Genomic DNA, 13,017 nt, shown 5'->3' on the forward strand with positions numbered 1-13,017 from the left:
CCCCATCCAAATATGTATTGACTTCAATATGCTTTAGATTAGACCTTTATTCTTTACCTAGCCTTTTCTGGGGTTCTGAAGTGGCTTGACTCAGCATCCAATCCATGCATTGGCAATGAGGAGACTTGAATTTCTTGCTTAGCTTTAGATACTAAGTTTCCACTCCCATCCCTCCACCTTCCCATTCCCCACACTTGCACAACACCAAAGCTACTGTAGGTGCTAAAGAAAGAGATGTCCAGCAAAGGTGAGGTCAGGACCATAAATGCAAGAAACCCGATGGACCTCAAATCTGTTACATGCTGGAAACAAACTCCAAACAGGGTGGTTTTTTTTCCTCACTTCGCAGTAAAATATCTGCAGAGTGTTTCACTTAGATATCACTTCTTCAAACATGGGGATCTCAAAATAGCACATTCCACAATGCTATTCTGTGTTACATTAAATCAAAAAGAATGTTATTGGCACCACATCTGGCATTGGCTTTGATGTGGAACATGAGCTTATCTACTGATCTTTTTTTACAGGCATCCCAGTATACAGCTGAAGGAAACAATGTGCAGGAGACACATCCTACACAGTGAGCAAAACTGTTAGCCTGTACTGCAGAGACAGCCTGGGGTGGAAAGCCTCAATATTGATATTGTGATCAATAAATTAATAAATTCTAAAATATATATTAAAAAAACCCCACAGATAATAATATTTGTCTAGGTTTCATGCTCACCTCTTGCAAATTATGAGTTCAACGCTGCTCTACGGTTCAGCTCATAGGGATCATTTGACATTCTCCATCACACTCTTAGCAAATTCGGTACCTGTCCAAGCCAGTAAAGCCAAAGGCCCCTCTGGAAATAAACCACTAGAGGGAGACTGACTTCAGCAATGGAACATCCACAGGGAGAAAACCCTGCACATGATTGAAAAAAAACCAAGCAAACAGAATTCAATTAAAATGTGTTCCCTATAGCTCAGGTAAAAAATTCCTCTTTGTGTTTCTTCTTCACAGATAAAAGTGGCTGAAACTAAAGGGTCAAGTTTGGCTTCGTTATTGGAAGTTGAGGGAGTGTGGTGTAAATGGGATCAGGCAGTCACATATTCTTCTACTGTTTGTAAAAAAGGTTAGGCTGACTCTATTAAAAAAAAAAACAAAACGAACAACAAACAAAAAACTCCACACATCAAAAAAGTACCCCAGCCACTGAAAATACTAATAGCTGTATCCTAGCAACACCACGGATTCCATGTGGACTTTGTTCTGGAGTCTACAGCCTTATTTCATCAAAATTATTGACTTTCTCCAAGTCTCTAAACGACCATCAAAACACACTTAGTGCTTAAAAAATACAAACATTTAATTAGTCACATTAATGAGAAAAAAAGACAAGCAGCATTGCGTGCTAGCACTCCCTTTCTATGGAGCTCGGTTTAGCTCCCTTTGAAATCAATGTGAGAATTCCCACTTTCTTTATTGGTTCAGACCTGGGTCCCTCTTTTGAGAAGCAAAGCTGCAAATGGCTCTACAGAACTTGGCAGATGAGGTTTGTTTCCCAGGCTGGGCTCAGACATTGCACAGCTCTCCACAGTCCTCCCAGTCATGTCCTTGTTGTAAAGGTAATCCAATTGGCATTCAAATTATATACCCAGGCTTTCTACAGGCTTTTGTACTATGCATATAACCCATGTCTTTTTATTTTTTCCCCATACCTTTGTTTTTCTTTAGCCCCACAACTTTTTTTCAAGACCACCAAAAAAACGTGAAATCCTGTTGGATCTTCCCAAAAAGCCCATCCCCTGCTCCTCTCAGGTATGAAGACTTCAGGTTCAAGACAGCTTTGAGAGGTTTTCTCTCAGCAGCCCTGCAGCACTGAAGTGAACTTCATTAGATAAAATACAAGAGCAAAAAGCCACATAAATATAAAATGAAACCACTCAAAGAAAAACCCTTCACACAAAAGGAACAACCAAGAAAAAAAAAAACACAACAACCCAACCCCATATAAAGAAGCTGTTTGTTATCCTTAACAGCTTGCATGACAATCCAAGGAATCCCGGGGCATTTTGGCACTTAACTCAGGGTTTAGGTAGGCTCAGATTTTGGTCACAATTATTCACTCAGCTCCAAACTACATCACAGCTTTTCTGACAGTTTTTATCTGTTATTTCAAGCTCTGCTTCAGTAAGTGAGCAAGACCTTTTACCAGAGAAAGCGCTATTAAAATAATAGATTCCTTTTCATCAGCCTGCCTTAAAAGCTCATTCGATAGGACAGAGAGGTAAAAAAATGTTTCTCTTGCTTTCCTCAGCCTACAAAGCTGGTCAAGACCCACAAACATTTCTGAATGGCAAAATCTTTTTACATGCTATTTCTGTAGTTGAAAAAGAAGTGATGAGAGAACACCTTTGTTGAAGAAGTCATTTAAATACAGAAGGGTTAGTTAGCCACTTACAGCCCTTGAACATGAAGCTGGGGATGGCTTGATTTGAATTCCAGATGTGGTGCTGAGCTGTCTGTGCTGCAGCAATGGGGAGAGCCTTGACCTGAGCTCTGAATTGCTGCTTTCCATCCTGGGAATATGCTGCTGGAATACCATCCCACCCGAACACCCCAGTCACGGCTTCATCTAAACAGACAATGCTCATTAGTTAAGAATGTAGCATTCAGCTAGTGTTCATGGACTCTCTGATACTGTTAAGTCTCACAGTTTTAGTCACACTGAAGGTTTTTGCATTGCTCATCCCTTCATTTCAACCAGCTGTGGAGGGGAAAAGGACCTGTGGGCAAGGAGGGGACATCCATCTGCACACAGTGCCAAAATGAGAAAGAGTAGCTCTGGCTTCATTCTAAGCTGTGCACAGGTATAAACCCACAGGAAAGGTAAGACATAAGGACAATATAAGCAGCAAAGAAATCAGCTTTCAGATTTTATTTCCTCTGGTTAAAAGATGGTATCAGAAAGTACCTCCAGCAACCCCAAATAATTCTCCCTGATGATTAATTTCAAAACTGCTCCAAGCCCAGTAACTAAAAAAAAAATAGAGATGCATATTGAATTATGTTCCTAGTCACACCTTGTAAGGGTGTTGCTGGGCTAATTTATACTGGGTAATATGTAAAAGGAGGGTGGGGGGAAGTAAAATACACAATAAAGATGAAGATGCTTTGACAGTCAAACAGATTTAATTTGAAGGCTCTCATTAGCATTTAGTAAGAGCAGCAACTGCAGTCAGGAACAGTCCTGCTGGTGGGTTGCACCAGGATTGCTTTCCATGGCAGACACTGCAGACAGAAAGAGGAGAAGAGCAGGGGTTAATTTCAGACTAAGAACTTGATTTCACAGTGACTTTGAAAATGGACTTTCAGTTGTACATTACCTTTGTTTTTTACCCAGTGAATTTTCTAGACAGGTGTTCACAGCAGGTCTAGTCAAAAGCAGAGCAAGGAAAGCAATGGAAAGAAATTGTTTCATCACCAAAATGTCACCTTTTGGCCTGCAGCTGCCCATGCTGCCCAGGTGAATTTGCTGTCAGGTGCCATGTTGAGGGTGGTGGTTTCATCCTGTGCTGATGAAACGGTGCAGCCCCCATGCAGGGAAGGGCAGGCTGTGAGGGTTGAAGTCATTCATGCAGGGAGATGTGGCTACAGTGTGTGAAGTCTGTTGCTGACTGTTTGTCCTGCTGTCAGGTGTTCCCTCAGCCCATGAGATGGCTGCAGCACATGCATGTATGCATGTAAGTAGGAATACACTTATTTGTTGCAAGACATTATAACCCTCCCTCCTAACAATGAAGAATTTTGGGCCTCAGAAGCACCACAGCAACAGAGCCAAGGGTTGGCAGTGCTCCTAAAGGCAATAAACTGCTTATCTTCGGCCTAAGGAGTTTATAGCACCCATGTATCTCCAAAAGCTCATTAGCTCTTCAGTAAGCAGCTGAGACATGAGATGCACAAGCAGAACAGCAGTGGCTTGAGGTTGCTACAGCACAGATAAAACTTCTGGGGTTGGTTAGTCTGCAGCTGGCTGGTTCAACAGCCTGGAGCAATCCCACTGATGGGAAACTGGAGAAAGCCCAGTCTTGTGAAATGCTCCTTATTATCTGGCTTTGCTGGTAGGAGAGTGCATAGGAGAGCTGAACCTCAGCCCTGAGCCTGCATTGCATCCTCTTCTCCCTTGCCCTGAGCTGCTCCAGCCACTCACTGCCTCCAGGGCAGAGGGGTGGGAAGTGCAGCCCAAGCAGCTGGTCTGTATCCCCTGAGAGGAAGAGAAGGAACAGGAAAATCTGTCCCTGGGGCAGCTCCCCTGGAGATTTTAGAGGAATGGGTTTTCCTAATTTACTTGGTGTGTCTGTGGGACTGGAATCGCAGCGACAAGCTCCTGCAGGACGCCACGGTGTCAGGGACATTTCCTGTCTCACTGCAGCTATTCCCCATGTCACAGGGAAGCTCTTGCACAAAAGAGCTGCTTCTGAAGAACAATGTGTCACCAACAATTCAGTGAGGGGAGTTTTACAGAGCCAGTGATAGAAGTGAGCAGGAAGGAGCTATTCTTCCCCTCTGCTTTTCTTCCCTCTCCATTGAGCAGAGTCTTGAAAGACCAGCTCCCTTTGCAGAAGGCTACAGAACTTTTATCAAGGGGCATACATGGAGGCATTCACAGCCATGATACCTGTGTCTGGTTATTTCCAGTCAAAATAAGCTCCTACTCAATTATAGAGAAGAATAGAGAAGCTCAGCCTGACTCACAATCACATGGGGGGAAAAATGAGAGGAGTTGTTCAAGTTCAAAATGTTCAGCTGGCTGTGGAGGAGGATTAGTGCTGCTGTGGAAGGAGGCTTTCTCTCCTTCTGCAACAGCACAGCACTAAGGGGTGGAAAAGACCCGAGTCCACTTCCCTGCTGTGCCAAATATACTCCTCCGTTCTTCTCTCCTCCCTCCCCAAGAGAGCACATGAAGTATTAAACAGTTAGGAATAAGCCCTTGAAAAATGTGATAGCTAGCTGTCAGGTACCTCTCTGGCAGGGAGATGTGACTGCTCGCCTGCAGATCCTCTGCTGCCATCCAGGAAACTGGGATGCAACAGTGACATTAATTCTCTCATCCACTCTGGTGTCAGCTCCACGTTTTGCGTGACTGTGCCAACAATTCTGTGAAGAAAACCACATCCAAAATGCTTCATTAGTGTTTTGCCGAGCGGAGATCCAGCCTCTGCTTGCCCAAGCTTTTCCCAACATGATGGCAGCCCCCAGTGCCCATCCCCAACCTGACATCTGGACCTTCTTGAAGTGAGAGGTGGAGCGGGGGGTTTCCAGTGTTGTTTTAAATCAATCTTCCTTTCATTGACACGTACCATGGCTGTGCCCTGGTTACGGAGGGCAAGCACGACTCCTGTGCAAAGCAGTTATTTTGGGTAATACTGTAAATTTTGCAGACTTAAAACTTCTCACAGCTTTCATGTTTGCTGGTGCCCAAACATTACCTTAATGTGTCATCTTCTGTTCCATCGTTGCCACAAAGTATTATCCTGATCCTTGGAAACACCCACAAAGCCACCCCATGATCTTGCACTCCATCCTCCCTTTGCAGGGATGAGTGATAGCCATGGTTAGGGCAATGCCATTCCCTAGGGATGCCATTCCCTAGACTGCAGCCTCACTGCTCACTCATCCTCCCCCTTCTCTAGGGTTCATCTCAGCTCTCTCACCTATCTCACAGTTGGATTTTAAGTTCCCTTGGAACAGAGATAGCTTTTTGTTTTGCTTATATAGCACCATGGTCCCTGACTCACTCCTTTAGGTGCAAAGATAACAAAAATAATGAATGTCATCCAGAGAGACATCTAGGAATTACAGGAAGCTGGGAAGGAGGATCCAAATCTTTCTTGTGCCAGCTCAAGTGTGACTCAAGCTTCCATTATCCCTTTCTGTTCCAGACTGACCTTTTCACCTCCTTTATTTCTAAGCCTGAAAACTTCTCCTTGCCTGGATTGCATGTGATGGCAAAATCGTTTTGGCTGACTGCCCTCTCCTGTCCTGCTTCCCGATCTCTGCTGTGGAGGGGCTCTGGGTTTATCCTTCAGGCATGCCCAGACATTTCCTGCTTCATCCCTTATGTCACACCAGAGATGACATTGATTTCTACTACAGTAGTACCAAGGACACAGGACACTTTCCAGAAACGTTATGCAGAGCTCCCAGACACAAGAACACAAACACCACCACCAATAATAAATAGTTAAGACTTCGGGAAGGATGCTGGTGACTGGTGGAAGGCAATATGCCATGGGATTTGCTGCTAGAGTTGGTAATTCAGCCGTCTTTCCCGCTGGAGGCAGCGAGTGCAGAACATGAAGAGGCAGCCAATTCCAGTAAAGCACACTGAAAGGTCAGAGGAATCCATCTAGTTTGTGCAGCACCATTTCATAAGCATAGAAACACTCTTCATTAAACTCGTTTTGTGAAAATGAGTGAAGTGAGCAAGGGAAATAGCTGAACACACTCATTACAATCTCTGGAAATTACCTGTTCCCCAGGACTGCTGTGATGGATCTGGCTTTTGTCCAGCTGTGCCCATTTCAACACACACCCAGTGTTTTCAGCCCCTGCCTGGGCACTGGAGCTCGGAGCCCAGTGTTTCCGTGCTGTGCCCAGGGACACCCCAGGCTGGATGCCTGGCAGCACGTGCCGAGCCCAGCAGTACCGAGGGCAAAGGCTTCACTGCTGGGATGTAACAGCAGTCCCTGCTGCTCCTTTTGACTCTTCAGAGTGGACACCTCCCCTGGCATGGCAGTCCCTGTGGGCTGGAATTGCTCTTCCAGCAGCTCTGCAACAGCAGAGAGGTTACTAAATACCTTATTTCTCATTTTTTTCATTTGGTTGGGATGTAACTAATGGGGATAGTTTTCCTGGAGAGTCTAACCCCATGTCAGCCCCTCTGGGAGGAGAGGAGCCCGCTTGTATGAAGACTATCAACCCTCAACTACCCTTTATTTTCCCCATTCCTTTTGGCTGGCCCTTTAGCGTGGCACCTCTCAGCCAGCCCCAAATTCCTGGCTCACACCACTGATACCACTGTATAGCAGCCACGTTAGGGGAACAGGCCTGGGAAGATGGATGAAACACCATTCCCTGCCTGCTCTCCCCTCGCTACAGGTGGGAGAAAGATGAGCTAGCAATGTGCTGCTGGCCTGGCAAAGTAACAGTGAATTACAGCAGCTCCTGAGCCAGCCCAGCTGTGCTGGCAAGCGTTCAGGGAGAGCAGAAACCCTATCTGCAGGCACGGAGGAGGGAAGCAGGTGTGTTGTTCCCTTTGGCTCACTTGATGGCAGAGATCACAGAGCTAACATGGGCCATAAGGTCTCTTCTGCTTCTCCAAAAAGCCACATGCCCCCAAGGACAACCGACCCTCGTGCCTGGCAAAGCGGTTTGGCTGCTGGCACCCCACCTGGGAAAGTCCATCACCGTGGCCTCATGTTGCACTGGGGGCAAGCGAAGTACACCATGTCCCTGCTCCTCCAGAAGGGCACCACTTCTGACACCAGTGCCACCGAGGGGACACAGTGCACCCACTGCTCAAGTCACTGCACGAATGTGAGAAACGCCTTGAAAATTGCACAAAGCACAGAACAACCCGTGGGCAATTCTCTGTCACAGGAAAACTTCGGTGCAAATGAGAAACCTAACAACTGAACACAGCTCAGATGTACCAGAAGGAAGCAAGAAGCAGCCTCTATTATCTTCCACTTTTCACATCTTTCCTCTCTGGATCTTTTTGCTCTCCTAACACTAGCAATAAATAACAGATACAAACCAGATTTGTGGGCAAATTAAGTCCTGGGTGTGATACAGATTGCCCTCACCCATCTTTGGGCCAAAATCTGGTTTCTACTGCTGCTCCAATGCCAGGAGCTCAGTAGAGCTGCTCTGGATGGCTGGTGGCATGATCAAGGTTGGTGCCTGGCTCCTGCCACACAAAGTGAGACTTTCTGAAACCAGCCAGAAAAATGCACTCAAAAGCTGCTCCACCAACATCCACTTCTGGGGCCGATGATTTAATTGCTACAGTTTCTGGAATAATGCTGAATTTACTGATGGCTTTTAATAGAATGCTCAAAAAGGATTTCAGACATGTCCTTCACCAGAGGCCACGAAGGAAACTCAGTAATAGCAGGATAATTGCATTAGCATCTCCAGTGAGTCCAGGGCAGTACAAGGCACACGGAGAGGCCTTGCCCTACATACACAAGGATGGCAAAGTGGGAGAGAGAGGACAAGGATCTGTCTCTCCCTGGCCTACATTAATTAAACTGCCTGTTATAAACCTGCACCAACAGTACAGCTGCAGCAGCAGCATCTCTGTGCTAGCCAGGCCAAAGGTGTTTCACGCAGCTCACAAGAACTTGCCCAGCCCTCCATGGGCACCACGTGGGCTCCTGCACAACCCAGAAAGCATCAATGACATTCTGCCGTCTCCCTTCCCCTTCTGTCTTCTTAGGAACCCCAGTCAGACCCCAAATGTCAGACTCCTGACTTGCAGAGGCAGCTTTTCCTTGACACACACAGTGAAACGTTCGCTGTGTGAACCTCCTTCCCCTGCAACCCTCCCTGCCCAGCAAGGGGCTGGGGGCCCAGCTGCTCCCTTGCAACAGGCACCACCGGGCTTGCCTCCCCCGTGTGCAGAGTTCATGGGCTATTTGGCGGGGCTAAACCTGGCAAAAGCACATTGGTGAATGTGTCACAGGTGTGTCACTAACGGATATACCGGATCAATACATGTATGTGTTAGGCGTCGATACAGGTGTGAATGGGCACATCCACTCCTGGACCGGGCACACACACACACGCATCGGCTCCATAAGGTATAAACGGCTTCACCCCTCCGCCTCCAGAAGGGGATGCGGGGCATCCCTGAGGCCACGCTGCTGCGGGACGGCGGCAGGGCCGGACATCCCGCCCCGCCCCTCCTCATTCCGCGGTGGGGATGCCCGAGCTCACCCCGGCTGCCTCAGAGCCCCATCTCGGCGCCCACCCCCGACTCCGCGCCCAGCCCTGCTGCGGCTGCGGGACCTCCGCGCCTCTCCGCGCCGCTGCGCGCGTGACTCAGCCCCGCGCTCCGCAGGGGCCGGGCTGCGCGGGGGGCGGAGGCAGGGCTGGAGTGGGGGGAGGAGGAGGAGGAGGAGGAGGGAAGGAAGGGAGGAAGGAGAGAGGGAGGGGGATTTACCCCATTGTCCTCGGCGGGAGCTGGGCAGAGCCGCCGCCGCTGTGCGCAGGCTCGGCCGGCCCCTCGCCCGGCGCGGAGGAGCGGCTCGGCGGCGGTAAGAGGGTGGGTGGCTCCGCGCCTCTCCGCGCCTCCTGCCCCCTCAGCGCATCCCGCATCCCCATGGGGCGGCGGCGGCGGCGGGCGCGGCCCTAGCGCGGCCGCGGGGCGGGGGGACCCGCATGGCCCCCGGCGGCTGCGCCCCGCGGCGCCGGAGCGGCGGCGGGAGCGGGAAGAGGGCGGCGGGGACGGGGGCGCCGGGCGGCGCGGCCCTGGGGCCCGGTGCGCTGCCGCGGCGCTGAGCCCCGGCCCTGCCTGCGCGGAGCCGCCGAGGAGGAGGAGGAGGAGGACGAGGAGAGGGAGGAGGAAGGACCCGATGGCGAACAGCAGCGAGCTGGGGAGCAGCAGCAGCCCGCACCTGCCCAGCGCCGGCGGCCTGCTTAGCGCCTCCGGGCTGAAACTGGCCACCCTGGGCTTGATCCTCTGCGTGAGCCTGGCGGGCAACGTGCTTTTCGCCTGGCTCATCCTCAAGGACCGGCACCTGCACCGCGCCCCGTACTACCTGCTGCTGGACCTCTGCCTGGCTGACGGGCTCCGCTCCCTGGCCTGCTTCCCCTTCGTCATGCTGTCGGTGCGCAGCGGGGCCGCCTGGCCCCACGGGCCCCTCAGCTGCAAGGTGCTGGCTTTCCTGGCCGTGCTCTTCTGCTTCCACGCTGCCTTCCTGCTCTTCTGCGTGGGGGTGACGCGCTACATGGCCATCGCCCACCACCGCTTCTACGCCAAGCGTATGACGGGCTGGACCTGCCTGGCTGTGGTGTGCATGGTGTGGACCCTCTCCATGGCCATGGCCTTCCCCCCCGTCTTCGACGTGGGCACCTACAAGTTCATCCGGGAGGAGGAGCAGTGCATCTTCGAGCACCGCTACGTCAAGGCCAACGACACGCTGGGCTTCATGCTCATGCTGGCGGCCGTCATCGCTGCCACCCACCTGGTCTACATCAAGCTGCTCTTCTTCATCCATGGCCACCGCAAGATGAAGCCGGCCCAGCTGGTACCGGCCATCAGCCAGAACTGGACCTTCCATGGGCCAGGTGCCACTGGCCAAGCAGCTGCCAACTGGACGGCTGGCTTTGGCAGGGGGCCCACGCCACCCACCCTGGTGGGCATAAGGCAGGCCACCCACAGCCAGATCAAGAGGCTGCTGGTACTGGAGGAGTTTAAGATGGAGAAAAGGCTCTGCAAGATGTTCTACATGATCACCTTGCTCTTTCTGCTTCTCTGGTCCCCCTACATTGTGGCCTGCTACCTGCGGGTCTTCATTAAGGCCAGCGCTATCCCCCAGGTCTACCTGACCACCTCCGTCTGGATGACGTTTGCCCAGGCAGGAGTCAACCCCATTCTCTGCTTCATCTTCAACAAGGAGCTCAGGGTCTGTCTCCGAGCCCACTTCCCATGCTGCCAAAGCATCCAGAGCACCCAGGGCACCATCCTTTGTGATCTCAAGAGCTTTGGGATGTAAGGGGGGGCTTTTCTCTTTCTGAAAAAGAAAGATGGATATAATTTTCCATGTTTCTGCATATGATCTCAAGAGAGTGTGACCTGTGAGGGACATACTAAACCACCACCCAGCACCCAAACCTTAGGCTGTAAGAAGCTATTTTATTTATTTTTCTAGATTTTGCGAATGCTCTCTTCAGAACATAAAAGGTTGCTGTCTATGGGAACAGGTACTTGAGCAAAACACCCCCAAACCTTAGGCAGTAAGAAGCTGTTTTTCTTTGTGATTGTGTGGTTTTTAAAAACAAAACAGGGCTCCAAGTTTCTGGTCTTGCTTCTAACGTTTCTAGACATGATTCCAACAGATATGGATTAAGGCCATGACATTTTCTTTTTCGTTTTCCTATTCCTGTCTGTTTTGATAAAGGCTTAACAATTTTACTCATGTAATATTTGATAAGGGCCAAGACAATTTTATACTAAAGTTATTTTTGATGAGCTCAAAAGGTGTTGTTTTATTATTATTTGATTTTAAGTGAAGAGCAAGAAGAGGACGTTCCTAATGTGGTCAGAAGTCAGTTTTTGGTGGGAGCTGTTGGGTTCATTCATTCTCAAATGGCTTTGAGTATTTGAAGCAGTTACTTAATACTTTTTGCTTGACATGCAGTCAGTGTAGAACTAATTTACATTTTCTTGTTGCACTATTCATTTGGTAATATTTCAGAACTATTTGTGAAACGTGATTTTAAAATACCAACTTTAAAAATAATCAACTAAGCAGTTTTTAAAACCTAGATTGAAATTCATATTTTACTGCCTTTATAGGAAGTTATCTACAAACCTGGGTAATACTTGTACATTTTGACTGTTTTCTTTAATAAAATATTGAAAACCTTAACTGTATGTAAGTGTTTCAGAATGGCAGCATTCTGCTTTGCTGACAAATAACTTGTGTATGTGGAAGGTTGTTATGTCTTGTGTCTGAGTAGATTTCACAACTGGGGTTATTATGGACAAGCACAATCCTTATTTGCTGTTAGATCTCAATTTAGGTGTTTATACCAATAAAAGTGACTAAAGCTATTTTTAAGAAGACTTAAGTTCGTGATGGGCAACAGGTCTAAACAGCACAATGTTTGGTGTCTGCTGAAACCAGATTTCTCTTTTAGCTAATTGCTCCTCTGTTAATGATAGAAAAGAGTAACTGTGCATCTCTAATTTTAGTTGGCAAAGCAGGTTTTTAACATGGTGGCTTGGTTAATAATACTGTACTTCTTTGTAAACTATATTCTTAATGGGCAATTTACATTTATTAAGCATGGCCTTTTGACCTGCTTTATTGTTCTACAAAAACTTCTCTGAAAGTATTTGAACTGTGAGCCTGATGGCAGGATCCCGACACAACTTCTTAGCCATCCCAGACAAAGCTGTCCCTGACAGCATCACCTAACATTTAACAGACACTGATCATCACAGTGCAGGAGCAAGTCACACACAAAATGACAGAGAGAAGCTCAGTGTCCACGAAGAAATCTGTGTCTGTGCTCAGAGTATTTCTGTAGAGAGTAGTCCAAAGTTGTTAGATATCAACTGAGAAATAGCTGCCCTGACTGCAAAGTGAGCGCAGAAGAGATGTATGTGACAGTTCCATCAGAAGAGGGCTATGGTGGCAGCTGCAGATTTAGGCAGGGAATGAATCTAGGGGAGGCTTCTGGTTTGGTTTTCTATCTGGCTTTCCACCCCCAACTCAGATTTGAGCCCCAGAGAGGCAATGTTTCTGAAAGTGCATGCTGAGAAGTTTGCAATTTGAGCTCAGTGTAGCTGCAGAGGAGGCAGGCTGAGAAGTATGACCATGGGTGAAGTATCTTGAAAACAAAGATAAGACTTGAATGATCATTTCCAGAAGTTTTTGGAAATGCATCAGGTACAGAAGCAAAGCAGTCAAAAACTCCAGATCTCAGCAGAAGCTGGTTATTGTGTTAATTATATTTTCATCTTGGAATACCAGCTCGTTGCTTAGTGAATCCTGGAGGGCAATGGGGTAGAGTTATGTTACAAAGACTTAGGGGAAGGCGTTGATACTGTTACTGGGAGTTACATTCCAAGTACACCTCACATGCCTGTTTTAGGTCTTTGCAGTGGCATTCCAACTTCTGCAGAATCATGTTTCATTAAATCTTAAGAAACTTCCTATATAGGGGCCTAGAACTATCATCTTTAACTCAGATCTCATGTTCTTTTTCCTAACCCTGCTGGTACCCAAGCC

At 48.3% G+C, this 13,017-nt stretch overlaps 1 protein-coding gene across 1 annotated transcript; it reads left to right on the forward strand.

Annotated features, from left to right (window-relative positions):
• The first annotated feature begins 9,630 nt into the window (after positions 1-9,630).
• On the forward strand, positions 9,631-11,649 carry GPR27 (G protein-coupled receptor 27). Its single transcript, XM_051627819.1, has one exon. It carries the CDS (start codon positions 9,631-9,633, stop codon positions 10,771-10,773), a length of 1,143 nt encoding a protein of 380 aa, XP_051483779.1. The 3' UTR covers positions 10,774-11,649.
• Positions 11,650-13,017: the final 1,368 nt, after the last annotated feature.

This window comes from Apus apus, chromosome 9, assembly GCF_020740795.1.
Source record: "Apus apus isolate bApuApu2 chromosome 9, bApuApu2.pri.cur, whole genome shotgun sequence".
NCBI lineage: Eukaryota > Metazoa > Chordata > Aves > Apodiformes > Apodidae > Apus > Apus apus.

Bases quoted from the DNA above. Each gene is read 5' to 3' on its own strand.
- GPR27 (XM_051627819.1), top strand. From the start codon at position 9,631: ATGGCGAACAGCAGCGAGCTGGGGAGCAGCAGCAGCCCGCACCTGCCC.